The 22475-nt window shown below is 41.6% G+C and overlaps 1 protein-coding gene across 2 annotated transcripts in view; it reads right to left on the bottom strand.

The window, feature by feature from the left end:
* The window catches only part of SARDH (sarcosine dehydrogenase), a 142140-nt gene that overhangs the window by 100143 nt on the left and 19522 nt on the right, over window positions 1-22475 (bottom strand). For both annotated transcript variants that reach the window (XM_089677045.1, XM_089677046.1), the window contains 4 exons: window positions 18665-18769; window positions 16099-16228; window positions 4244-4330; window positions 2765-2855 (listed from right to left, as the gene is read on the bottom strand). In XM_089677045.1, the coding sequence (XP_089533171.1) occupies window positions 2765-2855; window positions 4244-4330; window positions 16099-16228; window positions 18665-18769 (413 nt within the window). The remainder of the gene's footprint in view (window positions 1-2764; window positions 2856-4243; window positions 4331-16098; window positions 16229-18664; window positions 18770-22475) is intronic.

Below are 22475 nucleotides of genomic sequence, written 5' to 3'. Positions count from 1 at the left end.
TTTGAGAGCTGGTACACATATATGCAATTTGGATGTGTTTTGAACTACATCCAATACGCATGTCATGTGAAATAACATTGGTTTCTATTCTGTCTGTTCATATACAGTATATGCAGTGCAACCGGAGTACAGATTCAGTGCAAACTGAAAAAGAGTCCTGTCAGTTTTCTGAGTAGTGTGGTCTGGCTCAGGTGCAAATTCAGGCTCACTGACTTCTATGGAAACGTTTCTGAATCACACATTTCATCAGTTGTGAACAGGATAAAACCCTGACCTGATCCTGATCTAAACCTTCCTGAACCTGATCTAAACCTGACCTGAACAGCTACTTTGTCAATTAGCTGTGAAAAAGGAGCTTCAATGCACACCGCACATGTGTGAATGCATGGAACACCAAAACAGCATGTTTGTTTATAGAAGGTTTCTGATATGATGACAGGGTTATGTCAGCTGTAGACACTGAAAGTACAAGTTGTTAGACTATTGCAAACATCTGTTCTGTAGATATTGAGAAAGGTCATACCAATGTTAAGCAAGGGATTCTGTCTTTATCACATTGTTAGAGTGTCATGTTGTAAATGTAATTGCACTTCCCTGGTAGCCTTGTGCATTTACTCTTAGGACAGCTAATGGCATTGCAGGGGGATGCCATATTCCTCGAAACAGGTTGCATATAGTTTGAACTCATTCTCTGTGCAGAATTCAGGAAGGGGTAGTGAGCCAAAAACAGAATCAGGTGGAAGATTGTAAAAATAAAAATATGTAGGGTCTTGCGAGCTACTATGGTGTCACAAAATATTAACAAGTAAAGTGCTATGAAATTATATACCAATTGAATTATAACAGTAGATCGCCTACACACCACACACACCTATACTAATGTGGCATAACAAATCAAAAATAAATGAAATTGTGTTGCGCTTCACTGACAAGTGAAATAAATGCCAAAAACAATATAATTCTTAAAAAAAAAAAATGTTATATATCGAAATGCAATAACACTTTTCCAAAGTTAAGTGTCCATATTAAATCCGTGATTTTACACCCTTTCCAGTAATGTGGACAAAACAATATGTGTTCAATTCACCACCATTGCGTAGTTGTAACAACCATGCGTGCACCTTCACCAGCTGTGCTTTCACCTGGTAAATATGACCACTTGTCAGTGGAGCGCGACACTATTTCATTTATTTTTGAGGTGGAAGATTGTTCTGTGGATTATTATGTACAAGCTCTACTGCTCATTTGCAGAAATGGGAATTTTGGGGGCTGTAATAAAAATGGTCCAGAAAAGTAATCTTCAATAACATCACACTGCAAAACAGCTATTATAGCGTTTTGTGTGGTTGATATGAATAGTAGTGGTTTATAGTTTATATAGCTTATGGTTTTCCTACAGTGTAAGCTCCAAGGAGCAGGGCCCTCAAATCCCTCTTGTATTGAACTGTATTGTTGCTGTTTTGTCTCCCTTTATATTGTAAAGCGCCGCGCAAACTGTTGGCGCTATATAAATCCTGTATAATAATAATAATTATATGCACATTTATTTCCAGTTTACACACAGCAGTTCATTTTATGTGATAATTTGTTATTGTGTTTTTTTCCTATGGTTTGTTTTAAAATTATATTCTGCATTTATAAAATGTATGCATCATTGTCACATAACATTTTTGTTTTATTACTATTTCTCAGTATGATTTATGTCTATTTTATAACCCTGATGAAGGGGATATTTTGTAGTCCCAGAAACGTTTTGGCTTTTTTTCAAAATGTGTCTGTATTATAAACTATTAAAGCAATTCTAAAGGTTGGAATTAGAAAAAAAAACCAACAAGCATGTCATTCTTACCTGCTCCGTGTAATGATTTTGCACAGAGCAGCCCCGGTCCTCTTATTTTTGGGTCCCCTGTCAACAGTCCTGGCTCTTTTCCCCAGCAGTGTGCCCCTAATAGCAAACCTCTTGCTATGGATGCACTCGAGCAGGCTTGCTCCTGAGCAATGGCTCCCACTGCTGTGTGAGCCAATGAGGAGAGAGAGTCCCAGGAGAGCCTTGGCTCTCATGCACACCGCTAGATCAGGATGGGGCTCAAGTAAGTATTGGGGAGGCTGGGGGAACTGCACCCAGAAGGTTTTTTACCTTCATGCAAAGAATGCATGAAGGTAAAAAAAAACTTTTGCCTTTAGAACCACTTTAAAGGCACTCTGGACTCATACTTTGAGGTTTGAAGCCCATTTGTGTTTATACTTTAGGATTAACTGAAGTCATTTCTCTGCTGCAGGGAGGAGAAAGCATTTCCTCATTCTTTTATTCCCCAATAATCAGACAGCAACATGGTAACTTTGTAGCAAGTTACAGAGAGAGGTAGCAGTAGATGCTGATCTGTGTGAGATATTTGTGATTACCACTAAGAAATGAAAAGGCACCCAGATTTACAGGACTGGGTCATCTCTGAGCCACCATCCTAGTCCAGGAATAAATGGTCACCCCAGATGATGTCAAAACAAAGATGATGCCATCCTTCTGAAGAGGACAGCAGATAAAAACAATGTCAGTGGGAGTATTGCGATCACGATGAGAGGTGATAAATACATGGAAGTCTTTCACTTACACATTACTAAGCATGCATGAACATAACATGAAAAAAATTTGTCTGATGCTAGGTCCGCTTTAAGAACAGGGGAGCTATTCTTTTGAGCATCATGCATTGCTGCACAATTGTTCTCCTGTAAGATGCATGAGCCCTGCGGAGATGACATGTCCCACCTGATGTCGTAGCCGTACATATCCTTCTCTGGGCGGCCATGAATTATCCAGTGAGCCAGCTCCTTCCCGCATCCACCGCCCAGCATCATACCTGTGGAGACCACAGGAGCTGTCAGAGAATATCCATCCTAACAGGATTTTCGAGAAACTGATTCAAGGGCACTTCTAGAAGAAATTATGGTAAGCAGCATTGTGCAAAATGCAGCCGATTTACAGAAACCGCACTGCCGATATCAGCCAATCAGATGCTGTATTTCAGTTCTTACCTGTGCTGTGCCATTTTGTACCTAGTAGCTATAAGCAATGCTGCAGGTAAAGCTACCCCAGCGCAGAGGGAGCTGCAGGTATAGACCTCAGGTGTAGCTGGGAAATGCACTGCCTTACTGGTTGGCACTTTGGACTTGGAGCAATGGTGACTTAAACTCACAACCCACCTAATACCCTCAAAGTAGATTTATAGCATGTAAAATTTTGTGGAGGGGTTGAGTGATCAAATGTACATAAACTTGCAGTAAACCCTCATAATATGATATGTAGGCTGTCTTTGTCGATCTCCATCTGAAACTGCTAGCTGCCTGATGGTCTCTGATGCCAATACTTTTTAAGTCACTCACCTGGAACAAGTACGCAGTCATCAAAGTCAGAACCCATATGCATACTTGGTTACAGGTCAGTAACTAAAAATATTACTCCAAGGTATATGCAATTATCATTTTTGTAATTATTATTAAAGTGTTGTCAAAGACTAACTTGTTGATCAAGCTAACTTGCTTTGGTTAGGCTGCTGACAAATACCAGAAGTCAACCCCAACAGGAGGTGGAGGAGGAGTCTTTATACATATCCAAGTATACAGGAACAAATTGTAACAAATTTCTGCCACAGGCACCCTTTGCAGGCTGGATCCAGTGGCCAAAAAATTGTATATATCTATAGTTGCTTTTCATTTGAGTCCAGCCACATTCACAGATTATACATAATACACAAGCTCTGTAAATTGTCCGAATCCTGAAACATGTTGTCTCTCTCTCTATAATTATCTAATAAAAATAAAATTTGGTAGATGTTTTCCACAGTAACAGAAAAAAAAAAAGAGATGAGCTGGAATTGGGCTTTTAAACAGGGTGACAGAAAACTGGCAGTTTGCGGGAGGTATGTAGTATTTCCAGTTTTTGAGATGGATTTACAGGGTCACTGCCAAGCACTGTGTAATTGATCTCTGAAGGAATCAGACATTTGCTTGCCCAAAGAGATAAGATGTACCCAAAGAGACTTGGTGGATAAATTCAGTGTCACTGTCACAAGAACTTTGAACTGTCTGCAGTACTTGGTGCAGCAATTCGTGGAAAAAATAATCTTGGTCAGTAGTTATTGTGGAAAATGTAAAACTCACTGACATTATGTTGGGAGCTACAGGCCAGAAAGACTGCATGGGGCTTTTACTGCAGAACCAAACCTGAGGGCTCCTCATTATCACTTACCTGCACTGTTAAATCCACAGCCCAGGAAGAAACCTCGCACCTCGGGAGACTCTCCTAAGAGAGGCTTGTGGTCAGCAGTGAAGGATTCTAGGAAATAAAGCATAGTATGGCTTATTCAATAGATTTGGTCTATGTCTATTTTGCTGCAATTTAATGTATCCTTCTAACTCTGATTTCTGAGTGCTTATTGACCTGCCTGTGAAGAATACACATATCTATGCAAATTTTCATGACAATTGCTGGGACAAGGTCCTTTGACACACAAGGCCAAAGTGCCCCCCGCCCCACGGCTGTGAACTATTTCAGCAGCAAGAATTGCAAGGCCTGCTCTTTCTGCACCTTCTCCTGTGCTAAATCTCCCAAGGCAATCACCTCTTCTGCCTACACTACTGCCTGGCACTGTCCAGACCACCAGTATTTGGGCATGTGCACAGACATTAGGGCCACTGTGTGAGCATGTTTCCTCCACAGCAAGCCATAGATGAGTAGGCTTCAACCAGGTAAAAACAATCTGTTCAGATGCAGTTAGTGGTTAGGGTTCAGGCTAGGGACTAAGGCTAGCCATTCATTTGGGATATTTACAGAAAGATTACATTTTTCTAAATTTTATAGCGGGAGTCAAAAAGAAAAGCTATTTTTATGATATTCATTTCATTTTTGTACAAAAAGAAAGGCTTATGTGTCCCAAATTACAAAATTTAAGATCAGTTAGATAGATTACAGCTGGTCATTCATGCCATAATCTGATTGTACAATCTCATCTGGATTAACCAAAAACGGTTCATAACAATCCATGCAGTTTATGCCCCACCAGGTAGACACTTCCACTACATGGCTGTTTGTAAATCCAATGCTGGACAGTCTATTAGTCTGATTGAGCAATCTCCTTTAGATTTGTCAACAACTTTGTTACCTGACTGGATTCAAATTGAATGGCTAGACCTTGACATACAGCCCTGGTCCAAGGTTTTGAGAATTACATAAATATTAATTTTCACACAGTCTGCTGCTTGTGTTTTTAGATATTTTTGTCAGATGTTACAATGAAATACTGAAGTATAATTACAAGCATTTCATAAGTTACAAAGGCTTTTATTGAGAATTACATGAAGTTTATGCAAAGACTTGATATTTGCAGTGTTGACCCTTCTTTTTCAAGACCTCTGCAATTCGCTTTGGCACACTGTCAATCACCTTCTGGGCCACATCCTGACTGATGGCAGCCCATTCTTGCATAATCAAGAATTTTCTGTTTACCTTTCTCTAGGGGACTGACCACAAGTTCTCAATGGGATTAAGGTCTGGGGAGTTTCCTGGCCATGGACCCAAAATTTTGATGTTTTGTTTGCCAAGCCACTTAGTTATCACTTTTGCAAGGTGCTCCATCATGCTGGAAAAAACATTGTTCATCACCAAACTGTTCTTGGATGGTTGGGAGAAGTTGCTTTCGGAGGATGTTTTTCTGCCATTCTTTATTTATGGTTGTGTTCTTAGGCTAAAATTGGGAGCGAGTCTGCTCCCTTGGCTGAGAAGTAACCCCACACATAAATGGTCTCAGGATGCTTAACTGTTGGCATGACACAGGACTGATGGTAGTACTCACCTTTTCTTCTCCAGACAAGTTTTTTTCCGAACTCCCCTAACTATCGGAAAGGGGATTCATCAGGGAAAATGACTTTACCTGTCAGGAATGGACTCGCCAATAGTGGTGGGACTCACCTGCCTTGTGGTTTGCAGTACCAGGACTGGCCAGCGGGTGCTCTCAGCAACCAGAGGCTCACTTCTGCAGTCAGCCAAAACACCTGAGGCTGATTGCAGGAGGTGCATATAAGGAATGGCCAGACTTGCAATCAGGGCCTTGGTGTATGTTTTCCCAAGAGCCCCTGTACCTGCATCCTGTCGGCTTCCTGTCTGATCCTGCTTGATCCCTGACTCTGATTGTACTCCGCATGTCCTGACCTCTGCTATTCCTGACCACTCTCCAGTCTGCTTCTTTGGTACCTTGTCCACCTGATTGTTCCTGACCCGGCCCGCCCGACTACGCTTAGCATTGTTCTTTTGTTATCTGTTGGGGGTTTTGGTTTGGTTTGTTTTCACTGTGTTTATGTTTAGTCTTGCACTGCATTTATGTATTGTTTAGTCTTAAATAAATTATATTGTTTATACTATATCTCAAGCCTGCGTTTCCCTGTGTCAGTCCACACACCTCTAGTCATACCCGGAGCCCTGACATTACCCAAGTCCTCAGGAGTCCAATCCCTGTACCTTTTGCAGAATATCAGTCTGTCCCTGATGTTTTTACTGGAGAGAAGTGGCTTCTTTGCTGCCATTCATGCCCAGGCCATCCTCCAAAAGTCTTCTCTTTACTGTATGTGCAGATGCACTCACACCTGCCTGCTGCCATTCCTGAGCAAGCTCTGCACTGGTGGTGCCCCGATCCTGCAACTGAATCAACTTTAGGAGACGGTCCTGGTGCTTGCCGGACTTTCTTGGGTGCCCTGGAGCCTTCTTCACAACAATCAAACCTCTCTGTTTGTGGTTCTTGATGATCCAAAAAATGGTTGATTTAGGTGCAATGTTAGTAGCAGCAATATCCTTGCCAGTGAATCCCTTTTTGTGCAAAGCAATGATGACTGCATGTGTTTCCTTGCTGGTAACCATGGTTAACAAGAAAGTACAATGATTTCAAGCACCACCCTCTTTTTAAAGCTTCCAGTCTGTTATTCTAACTCAATCAGCATGACAGTGGAGTGATCTCCTCAAACACTGACACCTGTGTTAATGAGAGAATCACTGACATAATGTCAGCTGGTCCTTTTTTGGCAGGGCTGAAAGGCAGTGGAAATGTTTTTATGGGATTACATTCATTTTCATGGCAAAGAGGGACTTTGCAATAAATTGCAATTCATCTGATCACTCTTCATAACATTCTGGAGTATATGCAAATTGCCATCATAAAAACGGAGGCAGCAGACTTTGCAAATTAATATTTGTGTCATTCCCAAAATTATTTCCAACCATTGTACATAGTATTGGAAAAGCTAAAGCATATTGTACAATTGGATAGTAATGTGTGTAGATAGTCTAAACAACATAATAGTTATTGTCTTATCACAAAACCCCCAAAAAATGTTATGATGATTAAAAGAAAACTCATGCCAAGAGATACATGCAGGCCTTAATGACCTTTCTGAAAATTCTAGTTACCTGACTGTCATGTTAATTTAATCTATTCAATAAATTCCTATTCAACAACCAGCATTGAGCATGCCTGACTTCATCTGCTACATGTTTGTTCTTGGTCAGCAACTCAAAGTAATGAAGCCAGGAAATCAGCATAATAATTAGAAGCTAGCATTTTCAGGCATAGGTCACTAATGTTTCCATATTTCTGCCTCTCAGGTTTGGGTCCAAGAAGCCAATCTTGAATTGATTCATCAAACTTTATCAAATAAATCTCTTTGCTTTAGGCTCTGGGGAAGGTTCCCCACAAAGAGAACTCAGAGGGTGGCAGGGAGTGGGACTATGACACAGAAAAATAAATATGGTATTTGCTTTTCAGGATGAAGCAGCCAAGACAGCAGAGAAGGTGCTAACAGATGCAAGGCTCAGTTGTTTAAAAAGAAAAAAAAAGCCCCTAGGTGGACCCAAAAAAGATTTACCGACGTCTATTCTCTGCTAGATTCTAAAGGTATCAAGTCCTTTGACTATTTTCATAAAACACACGAGGCGCTATCAGGGGAAATCTTTGGTTACATCCAACTCAGACATTTTGTCCACTCCCTCCTCTTAGATCCACCCCCTCACACTTACGTGGTTTGAGAATAAATGCTGTGTAGATCCACACTCCCCAGGCCTTATCTCACTCTTATATTCCAGTCTCAATTCTTCCAAAACCACCCAAAACATAATTTACATGATGAACTGGGAGTGAGATCTAGGAGTAGCGAATTTAAGAAGAAAACTGGAAGGATATTTGCGAGTCCACAGCCACCTGCTCGAGAAATGTAATTGCACTTGAAAACTCTGTATTCGTTGGTATCTTACACTGGCCCGTATTTCTAAATTTGTACCTGGCCACTCTGCTTTTGGTTGTGTGGACAAGTGGGCACAATGGCCCATATCTGGTGGACCTGCCTGAGAGTGCACAGGCTCTGGATCAGGGTGTATTCCTTGATAGACATGCTTCTCCACTATAACTTGCAAAAAAACCCAGTTGAGTCGTTATTACTTAAACCCATACAAGCAGTTCGTAAAAAACACACTAAACTGACCACATTTTTGTTTATTGCTACTAAGCAAACCATTGCTCACTCTTGGAAGTCACCCATCCTCAGCTTCTTGGAAGTCACCCATCCTCAGCTTCCAGGAAGTCAGACATGGCCTGACTGGCTTCATGGTCAATGAAAAATTGATAGCCATACTGGAAGATAACCAGGACAAGTTCTTGAAGATCTGATCTCCATGGATAGATCATTGCCAATCTGGTTTGAGAGCACTGCAACTATGATTATATTCCATTTTTTCCTCTCTCTCACTGTTGTAGGACTAAGTCATTGGGTTGCAGCGACTCTCCAAGGTACCACCCTCCTCTCTTTTTCCACCCTATACTCTTCTCTACTACCCCCTCTTTTCTTCTCACTTACTCCCATTCTATTGACCCCTTCCACTTCTCCCTCAGCCAGCCCCACCTCCCCTTTATATTTCCCCCCCCCCATGTTGCAACGCCGGAGGGTAATCCTGCAGGTGCCCCATTCTAATATACAAACATTGCAGAGGAGTAACACCTTGATGTGTCCACAGAGCTCTGTCTGGCCTTTACTGACTCTGGTGGCCCTGGCTATCCTACTGTTATCTATTTCTCGTGATGCCTGCAATGGAATGCCCCTGTCCTCCTCCCCACCCCCTTTTTTTTTTATTCTGTATCCCTGATTTTTGTTCTATTTTTATTGAACTTTACTATGCGTGACATTTTTGTTAACATGTAAACTCTAATAAAAAAATTATTGAACCAGAAAAAAAGCCCCATCAAGCCCAATTTGAATATAAAAAAAAAAAACATTTTTAAAAATTTAGTCCCCAGTGACAATTCTAATGGCATAGGTTTTTTTCCCACAGCAAAGTTTTAGACCAGGGTTTATCTACCAGGGTTCTGTGGAACCTTGGGGTTCCTCCAGTGGCTGGTAGGGGATCCTTAAACAATGAACATTTTCTATCTCCCGCTGATATTAATCATTTTTTTAATTTACTGTAAGGAAGGCAGTCTTTCTACTGGTCAACAATGTAAGAGTGTCCTTCTCCCACTTACCATTTATGGACCATTAGTATTAGGGGTCATTCTCTCATTTGCCACCAATGGTACTTGGAAATTGGCATGTTTTCACTGACCAGCAATGTAAGGACAGGGCCAGTGCTAGACTATTTTGCGCCCTAGGCAAGAACAGCTACTTGGATGGGTGTTCCAGTATGACAATGACCCAAAACAAAGAGCCAAGGCAACAAAGGAGTGGCTCAAGAAGAAGCACATTAAGGTCCTGGAGTGGCCTAGCCAATCTCCAGACTTTAATCCGATTGAAAATCTGTAGAGGGAGCTGAAAGTTTGAGTTGCCAAACATCAGCCACCAAACATTAATGACTTGGAGAGGATCTGCCAAGAGGAGTGAGCCAAAATCCCTCCTGAGATGTGTGCAAACCTGGTGGCCAACTACAGGGAACGTTTGACCACTGTGATTGCCAACAAGGGATTTGCCACCAAGTACTAAGTCATGTTTTGTGAAGGGGATCAAATACTTATTTCCCTCATGAACATGAAAATCAGCAACATAAGGACAGGGCCAGTGATAGACTATTTTGAACCCTAGGCAAGACCAGCTACTTGCACAGCCCCCACTCCCAAAAAACAAAAAAAAAACCCAAAAACTTCAAAATAAAATTCCACACGAAGCGAATCCTTGCCAACATTAGCTCCATGTGGGGACTAACTAGGGAGCTGGGAGGAAGGGATGTCGCACGCAGCACAGATTTCGTGGCACCCCATCGGCTGGATACCTCTTCTTCACGGATTGGCTGAAGTCTGCAGGAGATGGCTTTGTCTCCAGCTAACATCATCCAATCCTGTCTGGGGACAGTGACGCCAGGACCCAGAAGTGATGTTTTACACATTGCTTCTGGGTCATTAACAGGGAGGGGAGATCACTGAACGGTTCACTGATCTCCCTGCCTTCTAACGGTGACACCTACCTTGCAGGTCCGCTGATGGGAGTGCATAGCCTGGCAAGCATGGCAGGGCACATGGGGGGGGGGGGGGTGGAAGCGAATTGTAGGCTGCAAAGTTATTGGACCATTTCCACCTGACAGCCTGTCAAATTTACACACACTCAGTTAGATGAGTTCTGTTAGTTCTTATTTACACTTGTGTTTGAGAGACAGTAAAAATGTGCATAGTACGGCATTGGGGGGTTTTACAAAACACCTCACCACTATTGCCATACTACGGTGGGAATGCGTTTGCAGCATATTGGGGAGTGGTTGGGGGACAGTAAGAGTGTGCCTCAGCCACACATTTTTAATGTCCCTCAAACACAAGTGTAAATAAGATCGAACAGGATGCATCTCACTGTGCTTATGGGATCGTTATCATTATCATGATGATAATCATACAGTACAGAAGGTCTCTGCTCCTCACCTCCTGGGCCCCTCTGGTGGACTGATGGGGCCCAGGGAAAATATAGTTAATGATACAGCAGGGGAGGCTGTACTGCCCTATCAGCGGTCCTGACCGTGGCTGCGCCCTAGGTGGCTGCCTAGTTTAAACCAAACCACATAATTTCCATGCGCTAGCAAAAAAAACATCCACTACACAATCTATATACTAGTTATAAAAAAAAAAAAATGGGTGTGCTGTCTGTAAAAATTCCAAAGTGCAACTGTGCATACAATATAAATATATCAAACCATATTATTTTATAAAGAAATATTAATAGTGTAAACTCAATACATGCAATAACCTAGAGAAAAATCTAAAAATTAGGAAGCACAGTGGCTACAATGCTAAATGGTTAGCATTTCCGCCTGGCAGTACTAGGGTCGTTGGTTCGAATCCCAGCCACGGCACCTCCTGCCTGGAGTTTGCATGTTCTCCCTGTGCCTGCGTGGGTTTCCTCCGGGTGCTCCGGTTTCCTCCTACACTCCAAAGACATGCTGCTTGGTTAATTGGCTCCTGTCTAAATTGTCCCTAGTATGTATGTGTATGTATGAATGTAAGTTAGGGACCTTAGATTGTACGCCCCTTGAGGGTTAGGGTACTGATGTGAATGTACAATATATATGTAAAGCGCTGCATAAATTGACGGCGCTATACAAGTACCTGAAATAAAATAAAAATTGAAAACCAAATATAAATAAATATAAAATTGTGCCATATGCTTAAAAAGCATTTAAACATTAAATTATGTGTAATACCATACTCTACTTTAAAAAATAAAGACAAACATAGAGGAGTGTATATATGTACAGATGGATAAATGTGTATATGGACAATGATAAGCTCAAAAGCATTCAAACTTTAAAGTGTACATATTATAACCCAGTACTCCACTTTCAAAATAGAAATAAAACATAAAAAAGAAGTGTATATGCACGTTCAGATCGACAAATATACATATAGACAATAATAAACAAGCATAATAAAAATATGTTATTCAATATCGAAAACAAAATTAATAAACATGAATAAAGCAAACAAATGTGCAAAATGTCCATACAGATGGATAAATATCCTAGCAAACAATCCAAAATCAAGATGGAAAATCCCATATAAAAAGGAAGACACCATATAAAAGGAAGACACACTTCAAAGTGTGAGATGGAGAGCATTCAGTGCAGCAGGAAGAGAGGGTGCCAGGAAATCACACCACCCACACGTACTGTAAACGTCTTACTAGAGATACTGATCCCACATAGAGATCATAAAGCACCTTGCTGTTCCACAGCACAAAATATTAAGGCACGCCACTCCCATCTAGGTGCTATCCTGTATAAGTGTGCTCAGCGGGACTGAACACGTGAAGTTATCATGCAGGCTGGCAGGAATCCAGCAGTGCTCATCCTTTGTTATATGCCTGTGACTGTCTTCTTATTATAAGTACATTACCATATTAAAAGCCCTTGGTTTTAACATACTGCACTGTGGTGGTCCCTTCTTGTTTTTAACTTCTTTATGCTGAGCATACTTATACAGGATCATATCTAAATAGAGTGGCGTGTCTGAATATTTTGTTCTCTGGGACAACAAGGAGCTTTCTGATCTCTATGTGGGATCAGTGTCCCTGTAAAAAGAAGTTTACCTTACGTAAGGGTGGTGTGATTTACTGGTACCATCTATTCTTGCTGCACTTAATGCTCTCTGTCTCACACTTTGAAGTGTGTCTTCCTTTTGTTTAGGATTTTCCATCTTGATTTTGGATTGTACACCAGAATATTTATCCATCTGTACAGACATTTTGCATATTTGTTTGCTTTATTCATCGTTATTATTTTTGTTTGCAATATTGAAAAACACATTTTTATTTATGCTTGTTTATTTATTATTGTCCATCTGCACGTGTATATACTCTTCTTTATGTTTATTTCTATTTTGACAGTGGAGAACTTGGTTATATTATATACACTTTAAAGTTTGAATGCCCTTAGATCTATCTATACATATATACACTCTAGAGTATGAGTATCACACATGCTTTAAATGTTTGAATGCTTTATAAGTATATTGCACAATTTTATTTGTGTTTATATTTCGTTTTTAATTTTTATATTTTTTAGGTTATTGCATGTATTGAGTTTATACAATTATTATTTCCTTATAAAACAATATGGTTTGATATAGTTATATTGTCAGGATTGTTACTAAAACTATTTTTTAGTTCTAGAGCAGGAGACTGTTAAAAAATTCTGTTCTGGGTCTCAAATGTGCTAAGTACACAACATTCTTTATTCTTTTATGTATTATTGTATTTACAATTTGCTGACCACACAAGTGTATCATGAGCTAGGGATGTAGTAATTTAGCAGGGGTTCTCTGAGACATGAAAAATATTGCAAGGGTTCATCTGTTTTATAAAGGTTGGGAAAAGTTGCTTTAGACAAATGCAGCAGAAGAAAATGCATGCTTTTTCAAGATTTGGACAGACACATACGCTCGTACACAGAAGACCTTTGTCCACTGGCTCTTGCATTATCTCTATCAGCAGTAACACTGTGCTTTTCTGGACAAGAGCACTTCCCATGTACATGTCAGGCTACATCTGTTAGAAAAAGAAATGTGACCTACATATTCATGACCGAGACAGAAGTTAAGCCTGCAAGGCACAGCCAAGGAAGAACTCCTCTCCGACTGGCACAAATAACGGATAGCATTTACAGATAAATGGATGATTGGGGTGATGTCACCAGGCAGGATCTAATGTAACAGAGTTTCTATATGAACTATGCAGAGCAAATACACAGTCCATATAACACAATCTTTCTATTGCAACATTAAGAATTTTCCAAGGGTTAAAGAGTATATCCAATATCAGACATACATATCAACACACCATTTTTGCACTCCCATTTTCAGGTTTAGAAGTCAAGTGCCCTCCTCTATACCCTTCCTCATCCTACAACCGGATCTTAAAACTTTTTCTCTATAGCTTATCTGCTTAGTTTGTTCAAAGGATTGCTGTGATCCCGAAAATTATCCAGTGAAATACTGCCCTCTTGTGTCTTTTCTTTCAGCCCCAAACATTCAACATGTCACAGGTATGACATTTATTAATGGTGTAAGGGTTGACAGGTAGGTGAGGGTTGATGGGTCATCTCTCAAAAGTAGAATTTTAGCTATAGGTGAAGAACTGTGGGCTAAGTCAGCCCATGTCTTATTATAGGTCAAGGATACTCCACCAATTATTGCCATATTTCTTGGCTAAGTTTTGTTGGTTCTGATCCACCTTGGAGGAAGTGAACACAAACGTCTTTAACTTTGCTCCTTTCACTTCCATATGTTATCTCCAAAAGGTCCTGGCTCTCAGGGTCAGCATGCCTTTGAAGCACCCATGACTTTCTAGACAATTCACAATAATGCAGAGAGTAAAATAATTAACACCATCAATGAATGGAGTAGGGAAGAGAGAACATTTCTGCCAGGTTCACATATCCCTCTGTGCCCCATTGGGGAGATTTTCCTTTACTTCCTGTTCCTGGCATGCCTGCAGACAGAGCCACCATTAGAAATTTTGGGGGCCGCACACTGCTAGCCTGACAAAGCCCCCCCATGAAGCTCGACTGCCAGGGCTGCCCTTACAGCCTGCCTGACTGTAAATACACATACACTTAAAGGTGTTAAAACAGTCCACTCTCTGCCCCTGGGCCGCTTGCTGAGCTTCTGGGGACCAGTTCCAGTTCAGGTGGGCTGACTTTACCCCTCTGTCAGCGGTCCTGCCTGCAGAAGTGGGGTCGCTGCTGTTACTAGGATTAAAACATTCCAATGTTTTCAAGGTCCAAGCAGTACTAAGTTTCTGCTAAAACTGTGAAGTAGTACTGCTTAGACCTTGCAGAAGGGGACATACCCCGAAAGCTTGTCCTGAAAATTCTATGTTAGTGCAAATAAAAAAAGTATCACGGACAGTACTCAATTGTTTCTGGCACATTGTAATGAAACCTGTTTAATGTCTGAGATTCCATTCAAATAACAGGTCTGGACCAAATGTTAAAGTGGCATTAAACTCATTTTATAATATAATAAAGCTTACCTGTAGGTAAAAATTAATATCTCCTAAACATGTACCATTTAGGAGATATTCTAGTGAGCGGCAGCCAGAGACATCACCGGCGCATGTGCTTTGATGGAACAGCATACTCATGCCATTCCTTCAGAGCTGTATGCTGCGGCTTCAGGCATTCAAATGGCTGTAGCCTGGAAATCCGGAAGGAAGACCGGGTGAAGATGGAAGCCTCTGCAGCGGTGACAGCGTGGCGCTGCAGATCTTTGTTCTCAGGTAAGTCTTTAGTGCTTCGCATACTAGCACATTATGATATTACCTTGCAGGGGGAAATCTTTCTTTTTTTTTTTCTTTTTTTAGGTTTACTACAGCTTTAAGACTTTCAAACAAAATTAGATGACTCTAAGAAAGAATATTCTGCTGAACGAATTCCATGCAAATGTTCAAATACAGTTCTATTTGTGTGTACCCAGCTTAACCCATCTCTGCTATCCAATAGAGACAAAAACAGCAATAAGAACTTGACAGAGGTGTTAGACCTTCCCAGCTCTATCCAAATAAGGATGAGCACATATTAAAGGAGCTGAAAGGGATTTCCTTTAGGCTTCTCTTACCTTGAAGTTTGTGGTGATAAAAGCCAATATTGACAATAAGGGATTGATTTCCTAAAACTGGAGAGTGCAAAATTTGGTGCTGCTCTGCACGTAAGCCAGTCAGCATCTACTGTAACTTCTGCTTGTTAAATTAGGCTTCAACAAAACAAAACTGGAAGCTGATAGGTTTCTATGCAGTAGATTTTGCACTTTCAAGTTTTAGTAAATCAACCCCTAACAGACTCTGTTTGGCGTGTGGGTTTTATAGCTGTAATCCTTTCCAAACATTATTCCCTTGACATGTGGGAAATGATGGCAAAATAGCAGGCAGAGCATCGTTATAGATTTACATGATATAAATCTACCAAAAAAATAGGTTTTGCTGGATTCATTTTATTTTTGTTGAGCAGAACAGTTTCATAAAAGTACTAAGCTATTGGGACCTATTAAACTTTGTAAAAAAAAAAATGGTGCACTGTTGATTTTAACAGCAGCTGTAACTCACCTGGGCCGCACACTGTAGACTTCATCCCAGTCTTCTCCAGGGCAGGAACCCTGTTGATGGCTCCCTGGATGTGCTGCATGAAGACATCCCAGTCCAGATCAAAGAGGCCAAAAGAAAAACTGTCAGAGACCTAACAAGAGAGAACAGAGTAATTACTTGGCACTCAGGAGATGGATCAGGGGGTGCAGTAGAAGGGACATTAATATGTCATTGATAAGAAGGTGCAAGGGGTACCTTAGAGGAACATTGATGGACACTAGGGAAAAATGTGCAAGGAGGGAAGTAAATGATACACTGTTTACACTGAGAAGAAAGCGAAGGGGGTGCTGTAGAGGAGCACTGGAAAGGAGGTGAAGAACAGGAGACACCAATGACATGGGGGAGAAGGAGCAGATTGTGAAGGAGAGGACAGAATGATGATGAAGGGGGAAGCACAGGGGGTTGAGTAGTACATACACTGTTGACATTGGTTGGGAAGGTGCAGGGTGTGCAGCAAAGATACTCTTATAACATAGAGAAGGTTCACAGGTGCAGTAGGGAAGACACTGATAAAACCTCATGGAGTGCGCACAAGAGGTCACATTAATTACATTGTTAATAATAGGCACACATTTATGGGTGTTTTAAGGTCAGAGCACCAACTTTACGCTTCCTAAAACTGTACAGTAAGCATGAATAGCACACACAGCTGAATGACATCTACCTCCCTTTCTCCCAACACAGATGGAACTATCTGGGTTGGTCAGCCATACACAGGCAGTCAACAAGCCTTCAAGCAGTTAAGAATGTTATAAAGTGAGCGCTCTTAACCAAGCAGCTAGCACTAAAGGTAATCACAGTATACCCATAAAAAGCGGAATAGTAATAACAGAGTGCAGCGCTAAAAGATAAGTGCAAAAGGCAAATAGTCCGTAGTTGTTAACTGGATATAAATATATAGTCCCAAGAAATAACTGATGAAGACCAGGAAGCAATGGAAAGAGTGCGCACTCACCGGACGCGCACGGAAAATGCGCGTAAATAAATGTCTCCAGGAATCCTAAAGTAGATGGAGAGGGTGAATTCCAATCTTTGGATCAATCAGCCTGGGAAGATGTATCAGAGATCCGGAGGTCCCCTTAAGGTTGGTATAATTATCAGCCAGATTCCAAGAGCTCCGTCCCTCTGGTGGTAATAGATGAGCACTACAGGAATCCTGCAAATGGATTTAGCTCCCAATGGGAACCAAAAAACAAGTGCCCATAGTGTAGTATTTTAAAAAAGAGATTTATTGAATAAAATGACAAGCAGGGTAGTAAGGCTGTGTACAGTACATATATGAAAGCAGAGTACGCAGCAATGATACTGACCCTGAGTTAAAATTGCCGCGGGGCTGTCTCGTGGCTCCGGGCAAAAGATGACGTCATGCTCTGTCGGTTCCTCCTAAGGCCTTTCGTGCCCAAGCACATCATCAGAGGGGATACCAACCTTTATTCAATAAATCTCTTTTTTAAAATACTACACTATGGGCACTTGTTTTTTGGTTCCCATTGGGAGCTAAATCCATTTGCAGGATTCCTGTAGTGCTCATCTATTACCACCAGAGGGACGGAGCTCTTGGAATCTGGCTGATAATTATACCAACCTTAAGGGGACCTCCGGATCTCTGATACATCTTCCCAGGCTGATTGATCCAAAGATTGGAACTAAGCCTTCAAGCAGTGCCAGGCTCCCATTTGAAATCTCCAATGTGCTTTGCAAACCAAACTACCCTGGATACAAACTGCAGGATTTTTTGCAAATTACAGATTTGGTGTAGGCTACCTGCACATGGTCAAGAGAATTTTATTGGCAAGGTTTTTCTGGAACAAAAGTTCTTACGTAAATGATTAGTAAAATGCTCGTAGTTCAAATCCTCCAGCTTTTGCTTCCAATTAGAAAATGCACTTTTTGCATCTATGCAAACATGTATACATGTTTACATAGATTCACTTGTGCATAAACGTATGTCCTCAGATCTACGTTTCCATTTTTGGTTCCGGATCTGAATACAGTGTATGCCCCCATCGAAAACAAGATGCCTGCATTCAGATCTGTAAACAAAAAAATGCTTTTAAATGTTGTTTGCATGGGGCCTAAATTGTTAAAAATTATGCTTAACATCAGTTTATAAACATGTAAACGTCAAATGTGAAATAAAGCTCACCAAAAAACATAATGTTTAAAACATCATAATTATCCTGGAAAATTCAGAATCACTCAGATGATCTGGGTAGTGCACATATTTTTTCTCCAGCCTCTTTCTTACAGCTCTGGCTTTACATGTTATGTTGTCAGGAAAAACAACTCCACATTTGAGGTCTGTTTTTTCCATGATGATAAATTAAACCACAATTTATTAAAGAAATAAAAATGGCATTGCTTGGTATAGAGGAATATCTATGCAAGGCAGGGCCGGAGGTGTAGACCTGTCATGCGGTAATAATGGATAATAATTCGAAATGTCGCTGACTGCACAGAAAGCAGCAGCACGACTCGCACTTCCTCAGCCCTCTTCATCTCAGATATGTGACAGCCATCAGCTCACCTCTTCCCAGAATATCGGATTTGACTCATAGCCGCCCACGGACAGAGCGTCACCTTGGAGACGCAGATACACCGAAGCATCGTGGTCCCGCACATTTGGCATGTTCTAAAAATAAGAAGGCAGGGAGAGATTTGAAGAAGAAGAGTGTAGACAGCTTGTAATCTGCAAAGAGCTTCCCAAACATCGCAACCTGGGAAAATAAAGTAAATAAAAAGCTTCACTTGCAAGACAGAAGTAATGGCTAAGGTGTGAATGCAATGCAAGTAGCTGGACGGAAGTTGGCGGAACATCATGGGGCATCTAGGAAGGATAGATATTACAGATTATTATTATTATAATAATAATACAGGATTTATATAGCGCCAACAGTTTGCTCAGCGCTTTACAATATAATGGGAGACAATACAGCAACAGTACAGTTCAATACAAGAGAGAGCTTACAATCTAGGAGGGAGGGGCTAGTGGTACAAAAGGTAGTAACTGTGGGGGATGGACTGGTTGGAAGAGTAGAAGATTACATTTTTAGCTGAGGGCAGGATAGGCTTCCTTGAAGAGATAGGTTTTCAGAGATCGCCTAAAAGTGAGCAGAGTAGGCGATAGTCTGATAAATTGGGGTAGAGAGTTCCAGAGGATGGGGGAAGCTCTGGAGAAGTCCTGGAGATGAGCATGAGAGGAGGCGACAAGGGAGCTAGAGAGCAGGAGGTCTTGCGAGGAGTGGAGAGTATGGTTTGGGTGATATTTAGAGACAAGATCGGTGATGTAATTTGGGGCTGAGTTATAAATGGCTTTATACGTTATTGTTAATGTTATGAATTTTATCCGTTGGGCAATGGGAAGCCAGTGGAGGGATTGGCAGAGAGGGGTGGCAGATACAGAACGGTTAGTAAGGTGGATGAGTCTGGCAGCAGCATTCATGATAGACTGAAGAGGGGATAGCCTGCGATTAGGTAGGCCAATGAGGAGGGAGTTACAATAGTCAAGGCGAGATATAACAAGGGAGTGAATAAGTTTCTTAGTGGTTTCCGAGGTTAGGAACGGCCATATCTTGGAGATGTTGCGGAGGTAAAGTCTACAAGATTTGGACAGCGATTGGATTTGGGACTGAAAAGACAGATGGGAGTCTTGGATTACATCTAGTATCCTGGCATGAGGGGAGGGACTGATGATTGTGTTATTGATCTTGATGGAGAAGTCAGGGGAGGGGGCACGGGCTGGGGGGGAATACTAAAAGCTCAGTTTTGGAAAGATTGAGTTTGAGGAAGTGGAGTGACATCCATGCCGATATGTCACTTAGTAGGCTAGTAATGCGAGTGGAGACTGAAGGGGTGAGGTGACGGGTAGAAAGATAGATTTGTGTGTCATCAGCATAGAGATGGTGCTTAAAGCCATGGGAGTTTATCAAGTGACCAAGGGAGGAGGTGTAGATAGAGAAGAGAAGGGATCCAGGGTCAGAACCTTGAGGGACCCCTACAGAGAGAGGGAGTGAAGAGGAGGAGGCAGCATTATAGGTAATGCTGTAGGAGCACTCCAAGAGAAAAACAAACAAAACCAGCGCTCCAATCTTCATGCAAACCAAGGAATTGTAGAATGCCAACCGAAGAGGTGCTGCTCTTCTGAGATCGGGAAATCTGACCACTAATGAATAAAAACAAACAAAGGCGCACTCTCATCATGCATTACCGTGGTATAACACATAATTTATTAAATAAAAAGGATGTATACTCACAAACCAACGTGATAATGAGCAGTATAGGTGATCTAAAAAACAGTCGCAATGCAAATGTGTCTAATGATGCGGATAAGTTGACGCGTTTCAGGAGGTAAACCCCCTTCCTCAGAGCTCTGAGGTGGGGTCCAGGGAGGGTTTTTTAAGTATGGGAGTGATGTGTGCATTCTTTAGAGAGGAGGGGAAGGCACCGTTAGAGAGGGAGAGATTGAAGATGTGAGTGAGGGAGCATGAGATAGAAGAAGAGGGTGACGTAGTAGTTGTGAGGGAACAGGATCCAGGGGGCAAGTAGTGAGATGGGCTTCTGAGAAAACCTTAGTGACCTCTTCGGTAGTAGCAAGGTCAAAAGAGGAAAGTGTTGAGGGAGGTTTAATATAAGGTATGCTAAGTGGGATGGATGTCTGTGCAGTGGCAATGCCCCTATGAATTGCGTCAATTTTGTTTTTGAAATGATTTGCAATCTCGTGAGCAGTGAGTGAGGTACTGGGTGGAGGTGGAGGTGGAGAAAGTAGAGAGTTAAAAGTAGAGAAGAGACGAGGACTGGATGACAAGGTATTAATAAGAGTGACAAAGTAGGCTTGTTTGGCAGCATAAAGGGAGGAATTGTATGTTAAGAAAGCAGATTTATATAGGGTAAATGCTTATTGAGATTTGGTTTTATGCCACAATCACTCCAGCACACGGCTATGTCGTTTAAGATTTCTGGTGTCGTCAGTCTGCCAAGGTTGTAATGGTCGGGGCCTGATGCTTCGTGTTGTTAGAGGAGCAAGCGAGTCTAATGTGGATGAAAGCGAACTGTTGTAGACAGTAGTGGCCAGGTCAGGGCAGGACAGGAGAGAGATTTTGTCATAGAGTTGGTCAGTTGCAGAGTGGAAAGGAGCAGTTTTCAAGTTGTGAAGGTTTCTGCAGGTAATTGTTTGCCTGGAGGGATAGGTGTTTGAAGATGAGGACACTGTGAATTGTGATCAGAGAGAGGAAAGAGGGTGTTTGTGAGGTTGTAGGGAGTGCAAAGTTGGGAGAAAACAAGGTCTAATGTTTTCCCATCAGAGTGAGTGGAGGACTGTATACATTGTGCTAATGCAAAAGATGAGGTTAAGTTAAAGAGTTGGGATGTAGACGGGTTGTTGACATTAACAGGGATGTTAAAATCTCCGAGAATGATAGTGGGTAGTTCAGAGGAGAGAAAGTAGGGTAGCCAGGCAGAGAAATCATCAAGAAAGAGCTACAGATCTAAAATGTCTTCATCCTTAAGAAGCAGGGACATCCAGGTGAAAAGATATTACAGATTAAAGAGACCCTGTCAGGGCTGCTGTATGAAAGTTGGCACTGAATTTAAAAAGTGGTATTAAACCCAAAAGCAAATATTTATTCAAGGGGACAGGACAGGGACAGTGTGACAGGTGGGGGGCAGTGGGACAGGAGGGGGACAGTGTCACAAGATGGGGGCAGCGGGACAGGAGAGGGGCAGTGTCAATCTGATCACATGCCTTGGGAAGCACCAGTCCTCCCAGCTCTCACCTGTCTTAAAATAACAATTATAAATAAATGAATTAATGGTATCAAATTGTGAACAAAATTAAGTAAAGTAAAAGAGTAAAATAATTAAAGAAATGAGAAGAATACAGCCAGTCCGTGGATGGATGGATGGATGGATGGATAGGGAGCAAATATTGAGGCGGAATCAGTGTGTTTAGAGTGTGGCAATCAGCCTGTCCATCCAAAGAATATGCAGGTAGAAGTACCATTAAGGCTACGAAATACACGAGTGGAGCGGCAGCTCCTCATCAAGGACAGGGGGGATCCCACAGAGGTATGCAAAAAGAACAATAAACTGGGAGCCAGATGAGTGTAGCTAAGAGCAATAATACTTTATTCCAAAGAAAACTCACATCTAAAAATCCCTCAGCGAGTATGGCAGATGAAGGGCACCGGAGCAGATCCGATGAAATATGCGTGGCCCGGGAGGAGACCCGCAGCGATGGATGAATGGCGTCTCTGTGTGCCTTCCCACGTTTCAGAAGCTCTGCCTCCTTTGTCAAGCAAACTGACAAAAGTTTGCTTGACAAAGGAGGCAGAGCTTCTGAA

Source organism: Staurois parvus, unplaced genomic scaffold (assembly GCF_062004578.1).
Source record: "Staurois parvus isolate SC_StPar_1 unplaced genomic scaffold, SC_StPar_1.0 ptg000176l, whole genome shotgun sequence".
NCBI classification, from domain to species: domain Eukaryota; kingdom Metazoa; phylum Chordata; class Amphibia; order Anura; family Ranidae; genus Staurois; species Staurois parvus.
The sequence above is the reverse complement of the archived record's forward strand: the minus strand, read 5'-3'. Positions and strand labels throughout refer to the sequence as shown.